General features: G+C 54.6%; 1 protein-coding gene across 2 annotated transcripts in view; it reads right to left on the minus strand.

Annotated features, from left to right (window-relative positions):
- The window catches only part of PALD1 (phosphatase domain containing paladin 1), a 72,914-nt gene that overhangs the window by 35,528 nt on the left and 17,003 nt on the right, over positions 1-20,383 (minus strand). For both annotated transcript variants that reach the window (XM_081790535.1, XM_081790534.1), the window contains exon 2: positions 798-1,011. In XM_081790535.1, the coding sequence (XP_081646661.1) occupies positions 798-982 (185 nt within the window). In that variant the 5' untranslated portion in view covers positions 983-1,011. The remainder of the gene's footprint in view (positions 1-797; positions 1,012-20,383) is intronic.

Raw genomic sequence — 20,383 nt, forward strand, 5'->3', positions numbered from 1 at the left:
TCCCATCTGCTGGGTCTCTGCCCAGCTTCTGTGTGTGGAACACAATTCACTCTCAGCTCATCATGTCCTACTTCCTGCATCCTGGAGGGGCCCAGAGGCAGAGTCCATGTAAGATAAGGCTTCCTGACTCACCAGGAGACAGACCCAATGCCTCTTCTGCCCCCGGGCCTCTGGTTCACAGCACCCCCTCCTTCAGTGACCCCACAGGGCAGGCAGGGTTGCAGAGCCCCCTTCTTGGCCCTCTTCCTCTGGATGCATGCAGTGTATCCAGAGGTCTCAAAATGTAGTGCCGGAACAAACCCTCAGCCTCTTCCGGGACTGTGCCTGAAGGACCTAATTAAGAGAGTTGACCAACAGCTCCCAGCCTTTCAAGCCATAGCCCTTTAACCACCCGGTATTAACCTCAGTTTTGAACCGTAATTACGAGCTGCGGAAAAATAAAAGCCTAAATTCTATGCGTCTAAGTACATAAACTCCCTTTGAAAATGTTCAGCCACAAATTATTTTCAAAAGGGTGTCCCCCCTTTTGAAAGGGTGTCCCCACCCCACCCCCACAGCCATTCCTCCCTCGCCATGCTTCTAAGCCTGTGGACAGGAGAAGTAACACGAGCTAAGAGACACTCGACAGAGACCCGCCCAGCCACTCGCTTGCCGTGTGACTCCAGACCGACTGCGCAACCTCTGGGTCTCAGTGTCTTCATCTGTGAGGGCAGTTTGTAGACTAGGTGTTACATGCCACCACCCCTCCAGGCATGTCTTCTGGGGACACGGCCACTCTCCCCCGCCCCGCCACTCACGTGATCACGACGGGGGCCACTTTGTTGGGGATGATGGACTTGGCTTTACTGTTGTGCAAGCCTGTGGTCTGGAAGGAGTGGACACTGGGTGAGTGCTGACCGTCCATCGGGCCACCGCCCTGGAGGCCCTCGAGGGGGGCACCCGCCGAAACCGTCTGCTGGGCTGTGCTGGCCGTTGTACCCATAGTCTGCTGGCAGCCTCAGGCCCCAACACCTGTGGGATGAGAGGGCACGTGGTGGAGGAAGGGGTGGGGAAATCCACAGCAGGAGGGGACCTGGCCCACCTGTACCTCCCCTGCGTAGACGCCAAGTCTGAGGCCCAGCGAGGGCCAGCTCTCCCTGTAGCTGGAGACGGAGGGCAGGTGTGCTGCCTTCCACGCGTTTGCCGAGTGCCTACTATGTGCCTGGCCCTCTGCTGCTGCTTTGGGAGGGTGACGGACATAAAAAGATAAACACACGGCCCCTGACCCCTTATAGTTACACTCCTCTGGTAAAAACATGACTGTTAGGAAGGGGATAACCCTCCACACCAGGTCAGGACCTAGGGCTCTGAGTGACTGGGCCAGGCCCTCCAGACACGGGTAAGTGGGAAGACTGGTGGGGGGGGGGGGGGAGGGAGGTGGGGGCAGCAGGTACAGAGGGAAGTCAGGCTTGGATTTGAAGGGTGTGGATGGGAACAGGGTGCAGGAGGACACTCTAGGCATGAATATCACAGAATGAGGCTGGGGACATCCGGACAACATGAGCTTTCAGCAGATCAAGGGTTTAGTGAGAGCACCAGGCCCTTGAACTTGACATCACGGTCATCAATACCACCATCAACGGCCAAGGCTTCGGCCCTGCATGAGGCAGGCTGGACACCTGCTAGATGCAGTGATTCCCCTGGTGGGGCTCTCTCCCAGAGAAATACTGAAGGACGTATGCAAAAACCAGGCTTCGAAGATGGGTCGCTCCCAGAAGTGTTGGTTACGATGGCAAAAGACACAGGAAACAACCTCCAGCCAACAACAGGGGCTTTGTTGGGTAAAGTACGGGACATCTCTAAGGCGGAAGGCTAAATGGCCACTAAAAACATCATCATGATGGCTTTGGAAAGACATCTAGGAAACAGGGCTGCAAGGCAAGGACCGGCTGCCATCCCATTTTAATTCATGAAAGCGTATCAGCAGAAGAATCTGGGAGATACCCATCAAGATGTTATTTGGAGTTATCACCAAGTGATGCAATTATGGCTAATTTGTGTCTTCTTTTGTTTTTTTCTCCTCCAAACACTGGGTAATAAAGTTAAGGCCCATTTAACACAAGTGAGAGAATGGCTGGGGAAGCGGCTGGGGACCAGTGAGGGGCTGCTAGAGGGCGTGAGAGGGCCTGGCCCCGGTCGGAGAGCCACAGTGCTGCTGGACAGGCAAGGGGCCGGGAATTCTACGTGGCCCGAAGGGAAGGCGTGGGAGACAGGCTCGCAGAGCTCCGAGGGTCCAGCAGCCCTTGGCCCTGGTGGACCTGATGGTCTAGGATCAGGACAGGAGGGTGCAACCCCCCCCGCCCGCCGTCTCAAAACCGGGAGTAGCACCTCAGGAAGGGGATGGCGGAGTCAGGGGTCAGCGGGTCAGTCTGGAGGCTGAACTCACTGTGCCTTCTCTCCCCCCGGCCCTGGGGGAGTACTCAGGCTGCCCCTCCCCAGAGCCACCTAGACAGAATGACTAGACTCATCCACCCCTCCTCCAACCCTCCCAAACCACCACCTGTCACTGTCCCTGTCCCTCTCCTGTCGGGAAAGGGTTGCTTCTCTCCCTCCGGCCCAGCCTTGTCATCCTTGAAAACTCCCAGCAGCCATGTGACAGCCTTGTTAACACGCACACCTTGTGTTCATGAGAGTCCCATCATACAGGGTCCAATTTTTCCCTCCCTCCCTGTCTCTGTCTCCTTCCCTGCCCCCCCCTTCCCCCTCCCCGCTGTCAAAAATGGAGGGGATGAGCCTCTGTTCCTAAACAGAAACACAGGCTGCTCAGATTGCACGAGTGGGCCCCAGAGCCAGAAACTTCTCTCCACTTCACCTGCTGTGGCAGGCCCCCAACACAGCTCACCCAAGTTCCCCAGACCCCGCCGGGCAGTCCGGGCCAAGGAGGCACAGATAGGAACAGCCTCCTCCAACAACAACATGGGCAGCTGTCCCAAACGAGGGCACGGGCGACAGGACACGGGAAGGGCCTACAGGAGGCCGCAGCTGATCACAGCTGCCCGGCCACGGCCAGGCCCGGCTCCCTTCGTGCTGAGCTGTGGCTGACCCCCCCCACCCCTCCTACCCTGCGCCACTCCCACGGCTCCAGCCCCAGCCACCCCTGTTTTTCACGGGCTCCACGGACAACGCCAGGCCCCAGCTGGGGCCCTAGAAGACATATGTGCACAGCTGTAGGGTCCGAGGTGGAGGAAGGACAATATCCTTTGAAAGTTGACCTGCTTCCAAACAGTCTAGAGGAGGGTGAAGCCCCGGGATCCCCAGGCTTCCCGCTCTACGCTCTCCCCCTGAAACCTCCCCACCCTGCCTGGAGTGCGGCTTGTTAGCTAGCACAGGGGCCTCATCCTACTGGCCACGTGCTGAGGGGCCCCGGGCAACTTCCCCACGTCCCCATCTGTAAAATGACAGTGAGGGACAGGATGGCCCCAAAGGCTCTTCCAGATTCACGTGGATCTGGCTCCCAAGACCGGCAATCCCGGTGGTCCCATCCCTACTGTGGCGGTGAGCACAGGGGGAGGGTGAGTTGCTGGGGTCCCGGGTGCTCAAACCTCTGCTTGGGGGGAGAATGGGGAAGGTGGGGTGGGTGAGGGAGACTGAAAGAAGTGGTCCATGAGCCTGGATGGTTTCTTAAGAATTCCACTAGCCCAGCACTTCCTTCGATCGACATGAAGGCCGTCCCCACCGTGCTGCAGAGCCCAGGACACGGGAGCCAAAGAGCTCACAGACAGGTTGCATCACACGGCCACCCAGGTGTCCCCAAATTTTATTTTTTAAAGACACATCAGTGGGGCACCTGAGTGGCTCAGTCGGTTAACCGTCCGACTCTTGGTTTCAGCTCAGGTCATGATCCCAGGGTCGTGGGATCAAGCCCTGTGTCAGGTTCCACGCTCAGAGATTCTCTCTCTCCCTCTGCCTTTGCCCCTCTGGTGCTTTCTCACTCTCTCTCTAAAAAAGTAAATAAATAAAATTTAATCTAGGGGCGCCTGGGTGGCTCAGTCGGTTAAGCGTCCGACTTCAGCTCAGGTCACGATCTCGCGGTCTGCGAGTTCGAGCCCTGCGTCAGGCTCTGGGCTGATGGCTCAGAGCCTGGAGCTTGCTTCCGATTCTGTGTGTCCCTCTCTCTCTGCCCCTCCCCCGTTCATGCTGTGTCTCTCTCTGTCTCAAAAATAAATAAACGTTAAAAAAATTAAAAAAAAAAATTTAATCTTAATGTACCTACTAGGTGATCTAGTTAATACAATAACAACCAGCAACCTGTATTATTACATCACTAATTTGTTTTTTTGTATTTTGATAGCTCTCTGAATGCAACTTACTTCCCTCTGTCATCCCATATATTTTGTGCACTTGAAAACAGTCTGAAAAGGGGGTCCGTGAGTTTTTGCCAGATTGCTAGGGATTCTTGGAGAAAGAAAGAAAGAAAGAAAGAAAGAAAGAAAGAAAGAAAGAAAGAGGGAGGGAGGGAGGGAGGGAGGGAGGGAGGGAGGGAGGAAGGAAGGAAGGAAGGAAGGAAGGAAGGAAGGAAGAGGGAGGAAGGGGAAGAAAGGAAGAAAACCCTAATTTGAGGGAAGAGTATTTCCCACCAAACCCAGGAACTCTTTCACCTTCTCCTTTACTCCTGTTTGTTAACATATCGAAGCATCGACGAAGAACCAACCACCCAACAACCCTGTAAGGTCCAGCCTCACTGTCCATTTTCAAAGGAGGATGGCTGACCCTTGGTGAGCGGTGGCGTTGGGAAGGGCTCCTCATTGCTTTGCCTCCCTGCCTCTTCACAGCTCACCCTGAGAGCAAGAGCTTGCCCACACTGTCCCCTCCCTCCCTCCTGGATCTGTACGACCCCCACTCATCCACTCCATGCTCTGCCAGAGCACCCCAGACACAGCCTACCCAGAGAGGTGGAGGGATGCATGGTTTCCCACGGAGGGAGTGAGGACTCTGGGACCCACTGCTCCCACAGAAGCCCTCAGCCGCCAGCTAAAGAAGCCACGGAAACATCTGGACTACAGCTATCACGGCGTTTGAGAAAGTCCCCCACACAGACATGCACCCTCCGGCCTCCACACCCAGTCATTCTCGAGAAAAAAGAAACAATGTCCGGAACCCTTGGCAGAGAGGTGACCTTGTTTCCCCAGGAAAAATTCAACTTTAGGAGCTGGAATATGAGCTCTGGCTCGTCAACTACCCGCCTGATGCTACAGCATAAGTGCCCAGCCTGCGGAGTGATGAGCTTCTCGTCAATGGTGGTATTCAAGCCAAGGGGGTGCTGCAGATGACCACTCTGGATCCTGGAGTAGGGAGGACAGGCGAGAGGTTCAAGAGCGGATTCCCAAGGCCACAGCCTGAAACACCCTGTGAGTCCAAGTCTGTTTCTTTTCATCCAGTTTTTGGTAGAACTGGATCGCCACTATTCTGGTCTCAGTTTCCCCATCTCTGATCCAAAGCTCACAAGCCCCCCCTTTTTTGCCCCATCCTGGTGCAGCAGCCGTGACCTTCAGGCTTGGCAAACCCCGCGGGCTTTTCCAAAGCACAGTTTGGCTCTTGGGACCGAAGCGGAAAGCTGCATGTGAGCTATGGACCCCAGCCACCACCTGGCCCCGTCCTTTCTCCTGCCCTCCCTGCCCACCGGGATGGACCTCAGACCCCCTTGCAAAATCTCAAGTCCCGCTTTAGGAAAAGATGTGACTACAGCAGCCAACACAAATGACTGTCACCACGGGCCCCTAAAAGCAGATTCAGAGCCGGCTACACCCCTGGAGGTCAACAAGTCCAACCCTCTCTGTCTACTCACGAGGAAATAGAGACCCAGAGCGGGAAAGTGATGTCCTCCAACTCACAAGGACAGAATTAAAACCCAGAGCTCCTGCCTCCCCACTCCAGGGCTCCCTGACTGGGCCACACTGACTCTAGACTGAGGCAAAGGGGAAGACCGCTGTGAGCATAGGGAGATAACATTGAGTAGATAGTGTACAAACGTGTAATTATGCTAGTCAAATCAGGGTGTGTGGTCAGGAGTGTGTGATGCCTGTGCCTGCCTTGGTGGGGGGGGGGGGCAGATCTAAACAGACCCCTGAGGTAGCCTCTAGTAACCATGACTGTAGAGAGGAGGCCCCAAGACGGCCAAGGGGTCAATCTCCTGGAGCAAAGCACTTGACATAGAATATCTCATTTAACCCTGAGTCCCCTCCCAAAAAAGAAGGGCTAACTCTTACAACTTGGTACCAAATTCACAAGAAATCCAATTAAAAACGGGCAAAAGATGGGGCACCTGATTAGCTCGGTCGGTGGAGCATGTGTCTCTTGATCTCCGGATTGTACATTCAAACCCCACGTTGGCTGTAGAGATTACTTAAAAATAAAACATTTTTTTTAAGTAGGCTCCATGCCCAATGTGGGGCTTGAACTCACAACCCTGAGATCAAGAGTCACATGCTCTACTGAGTGAGCCAGTTGGGCACCCAGAAAAATAAAATCTTAAAAAAAAAAAAATTGGCAGGGCGCCTGGGTGGCTCAGTCGGTTAAGTGTCCGACTTCGGCTCAGGTCATGATCTCGCGGTCCGTGAGTTCGAGCCCCGCGTCGGGCTCTGTTGCTGACAGCTTAGAGCCTGGAGCCTGCTTCGGATTCTGTGTCTCCCTCTCTCTCTCTTTCTCTCTCTCTCAAGAATAAATAAAAACATTAAAGAATTTTTTTTTTAAAAATTGGCAACAGATTTGAAGGTACATACGGATGCCAAATAAGGCTAGAAATATACACCCGGCATCATTCATCATCGGGGAAATACATTAGAATGACAAACACAAAGGGGCGCCTGGGTGGCTCAGTCAGTTAAGCGTCCGACTTCGGCTCAGGTCATGATCTCGCGGTCCGTGAGTTCGAGCCCCGCGTCGGGCTCTGTGCTGACAGCACAGAGCCTGGAGCCTATTTCAGATTCTGTGTCTCCCTCTCTCTCTGACCCTCCCCCATCTTTCTCTGTCTCAAAAATAAATAAAAACGTTAAAAAAAATTTTTTTTTAATTAAGTCCATCTATTTCTTTCCACATTCTTTTTTTTTTTTTTTTTCCAGTAGGCTCCATGTCCAGCGCTGAGCCCAACGTGGAGCTTGAACTCACGACCTAAGATCATGACCTGAGCTGAAACCAAGAGTCGGCCACTTCACCGACTGAGCCACCCAAGGGGCCCCTGCTTCTTTTCACATTCTTAACGTAACTCTTGAGAATGATGCAGGTGGCCCATGTTACGTTTCTACTGGACCGTGCTGCTGGGTCTCAGTGCTCTGCGGGCCGGAGGGCACCCCTCTGCCAGCTCGGGGTCGTCAGAGTCGAGCCCCGCACTGCTGCAGGTAAAAATAATTCTACTACAGGCACGAGGACGCCTGGGAAGCCAGTGTCAGCGTTCCCACTTACAGAGAGAAAAGTGGAGGCTCACGGAAGCTGTAAGTGACTCTCCAATGGCCTGGCACCCCGCTGGGGACACAGTGGCTCTGACTCTGTGAAGCACGGGCCCAAAACTGGCTGGTTCCCATCTCCACCACTCCTTAGCACCTCTCCGGGCGTGGCTTCACTTCTCTGCGTGTCAGTTTCCCCTGTTATTAACAGGGGACAGGAGGACCCTTCCTGTGCCTCCCCAGTTGGGTTGTAGGAGGATGAAATTGGCAAGTATGCAGAAAGCAACACCCAGCCAGCCAGACATGCAGCGGGGGCTCCCCCCGGGGCCCATCCTCAAGGCACTTCTCTCTCCCCCTTCTCCACGTCCCTTCCCTGCCACCGCTGGACCTGAACCTCCCTGACGGGGCCTCACCCAGACACAGCCTATAAAAGGAAGGGTCTGGAGGAATACGTGGGCTCAGCAATCCTCCAGCAGGGCTGGGGTGTCCTCCCTGGTAACGCACAGTTAGCTCAGTCATAGCTCCCCATTTCCCTCCGTCTGGTGGGCCGCTTATGGAGGCGTCCTCCGGCTGTAATCAAGAATCAGGACAGCCCTGCTCTGTGGCCTCAGGCAAGTCCTCTGCCCACTCTGGAACTCTCCCCATAGAAGAATGGTTTGGCCCTCCTCCAGCTTCCTCCAACCTCTGCCGTCACCAGGTCCAGGCCGCCAGCTCCTCAGCGGGCCAAGCAGAGCAGCCCCCAGCCGGTGTCCCCTTCCCTGTGCCCCCACAATCCATTTTCCATGCAGCAGCCAGAAGGATCAGGGCACCTGGGGGGGCTCAGTTGGTTCAGCGCCCAACTCTTGATTTCGGCTCAGGCCATGATCTCATGGTTTGTGAGAGCGAGCCCCGCATCAGGCTCTGTGCTGACAGCATGAAGCCTGCTTGGGATTCTCTCTCCGCCCCTCCCTGGCTCATGCGCACTCGCGTGCTCTCTCTCTCTCTCTCAAAAATAAATAAACATTAAAAAAAAAAAACAAAAACCCTAAATCAGGTCATGTTTTCTCCTCCGGGCACACTGCAACATCCAGACCCATCCCCTGGTGAGGAGGCCCCACCCTCTGACCTCACTCACCCTGTGTTCTCACCTCCGTGCTCCAGCCACTGGCCCCAGCCCCCTCCTTCTTCCACCGCCCCAGGCCCACTCCTCCTCATGAAGGCTGCACACCTACCACCCCTCTGTTTGGAACATTCTTCAGCTTGTTCACATGGCTGCCCCTTCCTGAGGTCTTGGCTCAGATGTCCCTCCTCAGGGAGGCCTCTCCGAGCCCCTGGTGATGCTGTCTGCCCACACCAGCCCGCACAACCTCTGTCCATCCACGAGCCCCTTTTATTTCCTAACTGCCTCATTGACAGGGTTATGGGTGTCACCTCAGCCTCCCTCGGCGAGCAGGGTCAGTGCCTGACTCACCCACATCGTGGCCCCAGCACCAGGACGGCGCCTGGGGCCCGACAGATGCTCAGGAAGTATTTATGAGATGAACCTATGACCAGCCTAAGGCACCTGCAGCTTCCAGGCCTCACAGGGCAGTGGGCACCCGGCACCAAGAAGCAGGTCACAGTCCTCCACAAGAGGGTGTAGAGAGAAGCCGCTCCCACCCAATCCTCCTCTCACCTGGACGGCCCTCCTCACCCCCACCCCCCACATTCCACACAACCCTAGATGTTAAAGCCCAGCTCCTCCAGGAAGCCCCCCCTGACTACACACCCACCTCCGCCTCTCAACACCCAGAGCCCACTATGAGCATCACGAGACGGAACACTCCATTCCCCTCCACTGCATGCTGTTCCCGGCAGGGGCCATCCCGTGTCCTTCCTGGCTCCGTCAGCTGCCTGGCCCAAGGGAGGAGCTGCACACAGGATCACAGAACATGTCAGCTCTATTTTATTCCCCGCCCTGCCTGGCCCGCCGTTGATGGGGACAAGGGTGGCACTCAGCAACAAGAGGGCACAGATGACAGGAAGGGTGTTTACTTAGACATCATGGTGCATATTCCTGAGTGGGGGCACTCAGTGAGGTATTCATTTTCCTCTTGTTTATCCCTCAGTTCTCAATTTCCTACAATGAGCATGATTACTTTGGGAATTTTTTTTTTTTTAAGTATAGTTATTTGTAATAGTTTCAAAGTTGGACAAAGGTCACAGCTCCTCACCTAGGACGTCCCCTTTCCCCCCACCATGCTCCTCGGCTGTGTCTTTGTCCCCCACCCCACCCCACTGCCCTCTGCCTATTACCATCTATGTTCCCGTGAAAATTACTCCACCTTGTACAGCCTGGTGGGATTTTTCGTGTCTCTGTGGTTTTTCTATCTTCGCTAATGTCAACAACCTCAAAAGAAGCAACACAGGGGGTTGTTGACCCCCGCTTTATTTTTTTAAGTCTATTTATTTATTTTGAGAGAGAGAGAGAGAGAGAGAGAGAGAGCAGGGGAGGGACAAAGAGAGAGGGAGAGAGAGAATCCCAAGCAGGCTCCACGCTGTCAGCACAGAGCCCGACACAGGCTTGAGCTCATGAACCGTTGAGATCGTGACCTGAGCTCAAATCAAAAGTCAGATGCTTAACTGACTGAGCCACCCAGGCGTCCCCACTTTACAGAAAAGGCAGCTAAGCAGGGCCACCAACAGGAATTTCCCGAGGCTCCACTGCTTAGTAGAGGCAGAGTCGCCTGGCTTCTGCTGCAAGGCCCAGCCCCTCAATTCACGTCTCCGAGGGCCGCCCAAACCTATCCCTCCACAGCCTCCTTCCCTCAGCCTCCTCTTGAAAACTAGGAGAACAAAACATAAAATAAAGCCACCAGTGGTCCGGGATCACAGGAGACCTTTATCTGCTCAACTGTGTGCTTTTGAACTGCTTTTATTTTTTTCTAAACGGAAAACAAGATCTAAAAGTTAAAAGCAGAGAGTGGAGGAATGTTCAGCGGGTGGACTGCCCCCGTGGGGTGGGCCCTGAGTTCTGGGCTTCCGCCTGCAAACAGCAGGGAGCCTCTGAGGGCCCAAGTTCTGGAAGGGAGAGGTCACCTCTGTCACACCCGGAGACGGCACGCTGGGGTGGGCTTGGAGCCGGGAGTGGACAGCGTGGGCAGAGGGACTGGGCAGCCAGCTGAGAAGCTGTGGCAAGTGGGGGCCAGCAAGGGCCACAGGTCCCACTGCAGATGGGGTGCCAAAGCTGGGAGAGGCCGCAGGTGGGGCGGGGGGGGGGGTGGGGGTGGGGAGGAAGCCCTGCCCTCTGTGAGGGGGAGAAGCTGTCGGCGCCTGACAGGTGGAAGGCAGAGGAGGGGCTCCTGCCTGCCCTGCAGCCAGCAAAGACCTTCGCACTTGTCACCACATGCTCCAGCATGGCCCCTGAGGCTTCTGAAATGTGGGACCCTCAGGAAGGAAAAGGGTCCTTTCCGGCACCCCTACTTGCCTGCCTCCAGGCCTGGGGAGCCCCCCCACTTCTGAAGCTCCCCATGGGGGTCAGCTCTGCCTGACAGAAAGCTCTGCCTCTGTGGGGGCTCAGACTGGGGAGGGGAGGAAAGGCTATAAGGAACATTCTGGGGGCCAGAATGGGGAAAATCTGAATATGGATAGTATGTTGAATAAAGAAGTTAATCATACTGTGGATACTGTGTTCCTAGGAGACCCAGGCAGAAGCGTCTAGAGGGGAAGCACCTTGATGTCTGTCACTCTTGGATGGTTGAGAGAGAGAGAGAGAGGACGAGAATGCACACGAGCAAATGTAGCAAATGTCAGCAATGTGCCAGCACAGGGTGTCATGGCAGGAAGGCAGTCCTGGGGCCCTCCTGTCCTCGAGGGGGTAGAAGAGGGCTCCCTGGGGCAACGTCCTGTCCCCCTGTGTCACAGCACCTGAAGCCCTTCTGTATTTTCCCCAGGTCTGTGAGTCCCCTGGCCTCCGGGCCACCTCCAGTGAGGGAGTCTGTCCTCTGGCTCAGGCCCCAGCAGCCCAGACACAGGCCACACTTCCTGGGCAGACCCTGACCCCCTCAGGAGAGCCTGGCCCACCTCCCTTGCTCTGACCACTGCCACCAGGCTACCTCCTAACCTCTAGAGGCCTTCTCTTCTCCCTCTTGCTGGCCCTGGGGCATGTGGCTTTCTGGTCCCAAGACAGGACGGACTCCCCCCTGGGAAAATCTCCCTGGAAGAGACCATCAGTCCCTGAAGTGCCGGACCAGCTTCTCAGCCTGTGAACGTCCTCAAGTTTGACCAAAATGCTCACAATGCCTCCACTCCCTCCCTCCCCACCGTGTGTATGAAACAAACCAGACGAAGGGCAGGGGCACACTCCCTGCCTCCCCTGCAGCTACCCGTGACTAGTCCTAGCTAATGGAACATAAGGGGCAGTGTCCCATGGCAAGTTCCAGAACCTTGCCTCTGAGCCCCCTTCCCCCCCTTCCTCCATCCCACTGTCTGGAACACAGATGTGATGACTGATGTTTCGCAGCCATCTTGGAACCACGAGCACGTGAAGCCGCCGCCTCGGAATGGCGGAGGTCAAGGTCCCCCAAGGAATCCATGGAGTGGAACCACCACCCCAGGCGTGGGCCGCAAAGCTCTGGGTTTGGACAGGACTTAGAAATAAACTTCCATCTTGTGTAAACTACGGTTATTTGGCTTTTCCTATTACTCGCAGCCAAATCTAATCCTAACTAATGCACTCCATTATTTTTAGGTTTGACCCTCAATGACCACGTGCCACATGGCAACAAGACAGAACTTACTTCTTTCCCCTTTTGCAGGAGAACGTCAAGTTTCCCTGCTGGTAAGAGTCAGGCAGAGCGACGCCGGGAGCCTGTGAGCCCAACCCATGCTGGGGTATGGGGGTTCAAGGGATATAGAAGATACCAGCTCTGGCCACCGAGGCCCACGGGGCAGCTGAGGAGACAATTAGGGCACCGCTGATGGCTACACGGTGTGGTGCAGCAACCTTCCCCGAGTCAGCTGCAGAGATTTAGAAAGTTCTAAGCAACTAACTGTTTGTTCCACGCTCTACACAGACGCTTGGCCTCCACTGCTCCAAAAAGGCAGAGAGAGAATGCAAGTGTCTCCCACGTGGAGTCTCTCTGTGTCCCTCTCGGGGCCTTACTGAGGAGCAGATCTCCCGGAAAATAAGAAGGTATTATCTGGATGGGAGGGCCCCTGCCTGTTGGATTTTTCATGGGGAGCAAGAGGAGGGGAATGTAAAAATTCCCAGGGAAGGCCCAGTCAGCTCTGGGAGGGCAGTCATTCTGTTCCTGAGAGTCTGAAGCTCCGTCCACGTCCAGGTTCCATGCACCTGGGACTGTTGGGGGGGGAGGACCCTGCGGAGAACAGGGTTAAGAGTGCCCGGACATGCTCTCCTGCTCAGCTCCAAGAAGTTGGGCATCTGAGCATATCAGGGTCAGCAGAAACCTAGAGTTTCCTGAGACCCCACCCACACAGGGTCTTGCTGACGCTCTCCTCGCTGCTTCCAGGGACTGGGCCCCAAAGGGCCAGTGGGAACTGAGGCTGGAACCCCACTTCTGACCTCCAGGAATGCCACAGGGGCCTGAAGCATCTCTTCAAGGAGCCGTGAAGATCCGGGACCCAGTTCTGGGGTCTGTCCCCATCCTTCTACCTCTGCAGCTTCCGGTCTACTACACTCCCTTGCTTGGCATTCAGGACCCCTCTTCTCACCCTCACCGCCCCTATTACCCTGCACATCCCCAGAGTTCCAGGCAACCCCCAGTCCCAGATGGCCTACGGTACAGAGCAGAAAAGGCACGGGTGGATGTCCCTCTCCAGCTTGGGCTTTCCGACAGGTCTCAAGTCCAGTACAACCCAGTACTGAACTCAAGTTCAGTTTTGGCAGCTGAACCCTTTGTATAAAACCGATCCTTTGTGAAAGTCCGACGTGCAATACAGCCCAGTGTGCAGTACAGCCAGGAGCTGAGCCCCTGGGCTGGCTGCCAGCCCAGGAAGAGAGATGGACACCCTCCCGCCTCCAGACCCCAGCACGGGGCCTCTCCTCGTCAGCGACCGCTCCAGAGCGGCTGGCCGGAGACGCTCAAAGCCCTTTCCTGCTCGGACCTCCCAGGGCACATCCAGCCCTTCCCTGCCCCCTTACATCTGTCCTCCCTGGTCCCACAACCAGAGACATCACCCCCCCCCCGCCCTCACCCCTTCACTCCCTCCGTCAACGTCCAGTGGAAATGCCCCCTCTTTCTCCAAGCCTGCCAGCGTGCAGCCTGCACCCCAGCAAGCTTAGCCTCGAGCTCCCTGGCCTGGGGTTTGGTAAGGACACGCTTCACCTCCCCACTCTGGACCCATGCTCCTCCAGGGCCGCCACAGGGCTAAACCCACAATAGTTGTGGGTCCCAAATATCATTCCCCTAAATAAATTCCACATTCACAGTCCCGTTTCAGCTTCAGAATAATCCTACGAGAAAAGCAGAAACACAGGCAATTGTGCCATTTAGCAGACGGGAAAACTGAGGCTCAGAGAGTTTACTGCATGACATAAGAACAGAACCAGGCCTCTGGTTCCACAGCCCGGGCTCTTTCTCATGCAACACCCAGCCACCCTCTCCCATTTCTCCCGACGCGACCCTCGCTTTCCCACTAGATGAAGGAAACTTAAGCCACGGACCTGGTAGAAGGCAGAGAACATGCTGGACCCAGAAAAGAGAACCGCTTCCAGGGCCACAGCCTGTCATACACCCCAGGCGGCCAGATGCCCTGGATGGGTAACAATGGAGCTAAAAATAGGGCAGGAGGCTGAGTGGCCAGCTGTAGGAAACATCTGCCTTTGCTGCAGAACAAACATGAAGGAAGTCACCCTGCTGCAGGGGTCCCCGAGGGTGGGGCAGGGGAGGGCTGGGGGCGGGGGAGGGGAGGATAAAACTTTCAGGTCTGTACCCAGGGCAGGGGCTCCCACCAGCGCCTACCTGCCCTGGGCCTTGTCCCGCCCAACACACACACACACACACACACACACACACACACACACACACACACACACATGATACACAGTTTAAATCCACCTTGTTCACGAACATGCATCTCAGAGTCAGATGTACCTTTGAGATCCCAGTCTGTTCCTCTCATTTTATAGAAGAGAAAACTGAGGTCCAGAGTAGACCAGACAACTGCCCACAGTCACAGGGACAGTCGACAGCAGGGCCGGGACCAGGCGTCTCCTTACGCCTCTCTTCTGCTCCTCCCTGCCCATCTGCTTCACGGAGCATGTCCACCCAGGGCCAGGAAAGACCCTGCCGAGGAAGAGCTCTCCGGCGCCCCAGAAGGGAACACGCCAAGCAGAGGAGACAGGTCAGCATGAAAGACGTCAGTTTAGACCCAAGGAGGAACCACGTAGCAATTCATGACTCCCCCCAAGCACACCCAGCCTCCCCTTCGGCCTACGGCTCCCGAACTCCCACCCTTGTTCTCTAAACTCGAGCCAAAGTGAAATTCTTTCAATCCCTGGAGCAGACATCTCAACGGGCCTTTGCAAATAATTAGCAATAATGACAAGAATAACGCAGAGGTGCCTCTTACAGCCCAGGGGGTTGGGGTGGGGTGTTCTAGAGTCTATGCAGGGCAGAAACTGTGGCCTTTGAAAATTCTTAAAATGACCCATCCAGGACAAGGCTGCCCCATCTCTCAATTGGTCCAACCCAGTCAGCTTTCCTCCAGTGACCGCACAGATGTCAGTTTCCTTGCTGAGCCGCAAATGCAGTTTGCCGGTCACACACCGGCCTCGCGTTCATGCACTCCACGTCTTCCTGCCCCACTTGCTCTCTCTGCCTCGCGGACTCCCATCCCTGAACCAGGAGGCCTCCTTCACCTTCCCCAGACCACATCCCAGCATGGCTGTTGCCACCCTGAAGCCCCCCAGGCCAGGGCTGGGGCTGGCCTCTGATGGCATCTCAGGGCTTGGCACAACGTAGCCACCCGAATGAACAAAACCGGACAGATTTTTCAGGAACAACACCAACCAACCAAAAGATCGGTTCTGTGGGTGTCCACGCTGTGTGCATAAATGAGACGGTACGGGTGGGTTTAGCCCAGGGCCCAGAACGCAACAGGCACTCTGTAAATGCAGCCACGTTTCGACTGCTGCAAGAAAGTGGGGGCTGGGAGGAGGTTCATGAGGAAGGGCCATGATGGCCAGAGGCTGTGGAGGCCCCTTCAGGCCAGGAAGCGGGGAGGACGACGCTGAGGGCCCCCTGTCTGAGAAACATACCCCACCCTTGCAGGAGAATCGCCTGGCTGAGACCCCCAGGTCTCTCCCGTTGACTCACACTCCCCCCGCCTCCCAGAGGGACAAGAAAAGCGGGGTCCCTAAGAAGTCCCCTGGGCTCTTCACTCACTCCTGAGGACCAAACACACTAGCAGCTTGACCAGGATCTGAAATCACAAACGACGAAATTCTAACCCCAAATGGCTTAACATCTCCACCACCACCCCCCGAGGTGCGGCCTCAGGTCTGTTAGCGGGGAGAGGATGACGGTGGCAGCGGGCAGATGTCCCGGAGCCCCGGACGGGCCCAAGCACTGCGCTGAGGCCGTTCGCCTACCATCTGGTCCACAGCTCTGACGGCACGCCCTGCAGGACCGGGGGCCCTAACACCTTCCAGGAGTCCACAAGGTCAACGCTATTCTCGGGACAGCTCCGAGATATCACTGCTGTCTCACTGTAGTGACAGAGGCAAAGCCACGGCAGCAGGTAAAACTCAGCAAGGGGCAGCGCACTGGCCCTGAACTAGGCTGCCCGAGTCACTCACAGTGACAGAACAAGCCAGTGTCATCTAAGGAGGTCCTGGATGAAGCAGAAGAGCTCATTTCACTGAAGTTCAGCCTTGCGTACGTGTCTTTTCGCTATTCTGTGTGATGACGGTGTGTACCTGGGCTGTGTGGGGGTACAACAGGTGTCTGGGGGGACGGCACTTGTGAGCCCACCAGAGCTGTCTGCCAAACTAGCCTCTTTGTGCACAGAAAACCAGCCGACAGACAGAAAGACGCCAGTTATTCAGAATTGGGTATCTGGCGGACAGTTTCTCAAAAATGAACCAGGCAAGCCTGTCCTTTCGAGGAAGGCAACCGATGGCATTTGTTGCCAATGATCAAGTTTGAGCTTAAAGGGAAACATCAGAGTTTTGGAAAACTTGCATCAGCCACCGTGAGTCTGACAGCCTCTCAAAACACAAAGAGTTTGCGATGATATGGGGGACGATGTTGACGTATGTAATTTCTGAAAATTGCGGAAACGTCTAAATTTGGAAGATGGGTATAACCCAGGGAACCAATATTTTCCCAATGACCCCTATGTGATGTTACAAAATCACACCTGTGTCAAAGATCCACTCAGAGGGGTGCCTGGGTGGCTCAGTCAGTTGAGTGTCCGACTTCGGCTCAGGTCATGATCTCACGGTTCGTGAGTTCGAGCCCCGCGTCGGGCTCTGTGCTGACGGCTCAGAGCCCGGAGCCTGCTTCGGATTCTGTGTCTCCCCCTCCCTCTGCCCCTCTCCCGCTCATGCTCTGTCTCTCTCTATCAAAAATAAATAAACATTAAAAAAATTTAATAAAAAATAAAAAATGAAAAAGATCCACTCAGAGTGCAAGATAGTCCCATGGCTTTTAATGCAATGAAATACGAAAAATTCCTTAATATGTTTGCAGATCCTGCATTTCAACCGACCTGTAAGAAACCATCACATGCTGAATTGTTACATAGTGTCAAAAGAAAATACCCAGAGGCTAATAAAATGCTCCTTCCTTTTCCAACCACCTATCTGTGTGAAGCTGGATTTTCTTCACATACTTCAATCGAAGCAACGTATCACAACAGTTGAACGCAGGAGCAGATATGAGAATCCAAGTGTCACCCAATCACATTAAAGTGATTTGCGGGAGCACCTGGTTGAGCTCGCAACTCTTGATCTCAGGGTCATGAGTTTGAGCCCCACGATGGGTCTACAGATTACTTATAAAAATCTTTTAAAAATGGTCAGCTTTTAACCAACACAGGAAAACCACAAAGCTGAAAGGCAAAAGGCAAACCGGGTAAAGATATTTTTGACATATTTCTATTATTTATCATATTCAATGTAGCTTTTTTCAAACAGGAAAACAAGTACATCTCGAGGGCATAACAGAAAAAAAACCCAAAACCCAGAAAACCCCAACAACCCAACAGAAGAGAGATACAAAAATGGACGATAAACGTGAGGGGAAAAATGTTCAACCTAACTTGTAATTTGAACTCTGGAAACCATGAAATGCCACATATTGCCTATCATGGTATCACAGGCACAACAGCAGGAAAACACCCAAGGCCAGCATGGGGGCCTGGGGTCCACTCTCTCCCAAGCACCTGGCAGGATGCAAGCTAGCACTGCCCCCTAGTGGCCAATCTGGCAACAATTCTAAAACACCTTCAGAACATCCGGCAAATCTCCTATCAACTGATTCAAAGGAAATAATCAGAGATATGGCCACAGAACTGTCCGACATAGCTTTGCTTACATTAGTCAAAGACAAAACATCTTTCACATCAACAGTGGTCAAAGTCCAATGTATCGTGGACGTCATCATGCAGTCATTAAAATGGAAAGAGTGTCTGAGGAACGTCACTTAAAAGAATGCGGAGTGAAAAAAAGCCAACATAAACACATACTATATGATTCCGTTCCCCTAAAACTCAGACAAGATGTCTCATCTGCGGCAGGAAGGAGGGGATGGTGATGAGACGCAGGGGTCCGGGTGCTGGAAAAATTCCGTTCCTTGACCTGGGGGAGGCTCTCCTCATTTTGTAGAATCACCAAGCTGTGTACTTGGGATGTGTGTACTTTTCTGTGCATGTTCAACGATTCAACTCCAATTTAAACGTTTCAAATGCAAGAGTAACAGTTTACTCACTCACATAGGAAAGTATCTATTGTATATTTAGTTAGGGAAAAAAGATACAGTGTAAAGGGTACACACACATACACACACACATGAAAACTTCTGCAAGGATAAATCTCCAAACATGAATGGTGAACCATAGTTATCACTGGACATTGGACTCATGGATGGGTCTCCTAATCTTCCTGCCTATGTTTATTTTCTCTGATTTTTCTAGAATGAACATATACTATTGATAGAAAAAAGAAGAGCCCCGGACCCCACAGAAAAAGGTCACAGGAGTGAGGGTTCTCCTGAGTTGCTACTGCTGGGACGCTCAACACCTTCCCATGGAAATCATTTGGATGTCGGAGTCAGAAAGACCTGCGAGGACCCTAGCACTGTCCCCCACCAGAAGCCTGGGCCGCCTCCTGAGCCTGTTTCCCTGTGGCGGAGAAAGGGTTAAATGAGGTCATGGATGTCCTGGCCTGACCCAGTGAGTGCTCTGAGCTCATCTGACACACAGCCCCTCCCCCCAGGTTCCACAGAGGAAGAACTGGAGGCCCAGGAGCCTGAGGGACAGCCCTGGGGGATGCCCACAGAGCCCCCCCCCCAAGGAAATGCCCCCCAGAGTACAGTGCAGGCTGGACATTGGACTTGACCTCAGGTAGCCTCCTTTGAAACCCACACTCATCACTCCCATGAAACCTCTACGTGGAAGGCTATGGCAGGAAAGGTGGACGGCTGATCCAGACAGGAAGTGACCTCGCCGGATGAATGACAGGCCAACATTCCATCGGGAGCCCCACCTGCTGGTGACCTTCGGGGTCATGGGAGCCAGGAGTGGGTGGGCACATGGAGGCCAAGGAGGAAACAGGATTTATGCAGAAGGCCAGGCACATGGCAGACCCCCAGGCAGGGAAGTGACTTCATTTCACCCTCTGTTGCCCTTGCTTCCGTCCCTGACATGGCAAGGAGTTAACCCTAAGAGGGCCGTTCCTCACTGGGCTCTAGCCAAGTCCACACAGGCCGGAATGAGAAAATCCTGGCTTTCTCCTCTCCCCCACTCCTTTTATCCCCAGTCCACAGATACGGAAACTGAGGCTCAGAGAGATTGACAACAGGACAGGGACTCTAGGACCTCTCCCACTACACTGAGCTGCACAGAGGAGGGAGATGTTAATTCAGGGTCAGGAACTCACGGGAGCCTTCCTGGAAGAGGAGACCACCGAGCTGGACCTTAAAGGATGAGCAACATTTGACAGACAAGAAAGGCATTCTGCACAGAGGAAAGAGCATGGAGGAAGAAATGCCTGGCACTGTGCAGTCTCCTAGAAGTATCAAGGTACTTGTGAGGCCAGAATACAGGATGGGGTGGGGTTGGGGTGAGCCTCAATTGACCCGGGGGCTGTGCCAGAGAGTCAGGATGTTGCTCTGTGGGGTGAGACGTGCTGCCCAGACCGGGGCAACAGTAGAGCTGCATGATGATGCCCTGCGTCAACCTAAGAGGGCTGCCTGGAAGAGGCAACACACGGGAAGCCACCTCAGCAAGGGCTAGATATGACTCCGGGACCACTGGGGCCCAAAGCCCCGCAGGCCTCACCCCACCGCCCCGCATCCCCAACTACACCGGGTTTCTCTGTACAGGAGAAGGGAAAGAAATTCGCAATACCAATGGTACCGTGTGCCTCGCTGTGCACGTGACGCCAGACCATAGCACGGCAGGGCGCAGAGGACATGGACCGTGTTTCGGCCTCAGCCCCGCCACCGCCAGCGGTGTGATCTCGACAGAAACGCTCAACCTCTCTGTGCTCCAACATCCGTCAGATGAAGACAAGACCCAGGCCTACTCTGAGGGCCGTGAGGATTAACAGAGAGAGTGCTCGTTGGTACACACCCGCCTCCACACACACAGCCAGCCAGCGCCCAACAAATACCCACCGCCGTGCTATCCCTCCAGACTCTCCCGCGGGCCACGTATCACCGCCATTCCGCCCCACGCCCGGGCCGGTGGTCTGGCCTAGATCACACGGCAAAGGAACAGCGGAGCCAGGATTCAAACTCGGGCCCGCCTGGCCCTAACGC

The sequence above is a fragment of the Panthera onca genome, chromosome D2, assembly GCF_046562875.1.
Source record: "Panthera onca isolate mPanOnc1 chromosome D2, mPanOnc1 haplotype 2, whole genome shotgun sequence".
NCBI lineage: Eukaryota > Metazoa > Chordata > Mammalia > Carnivora > Felidae > Panthera > Panthera onca.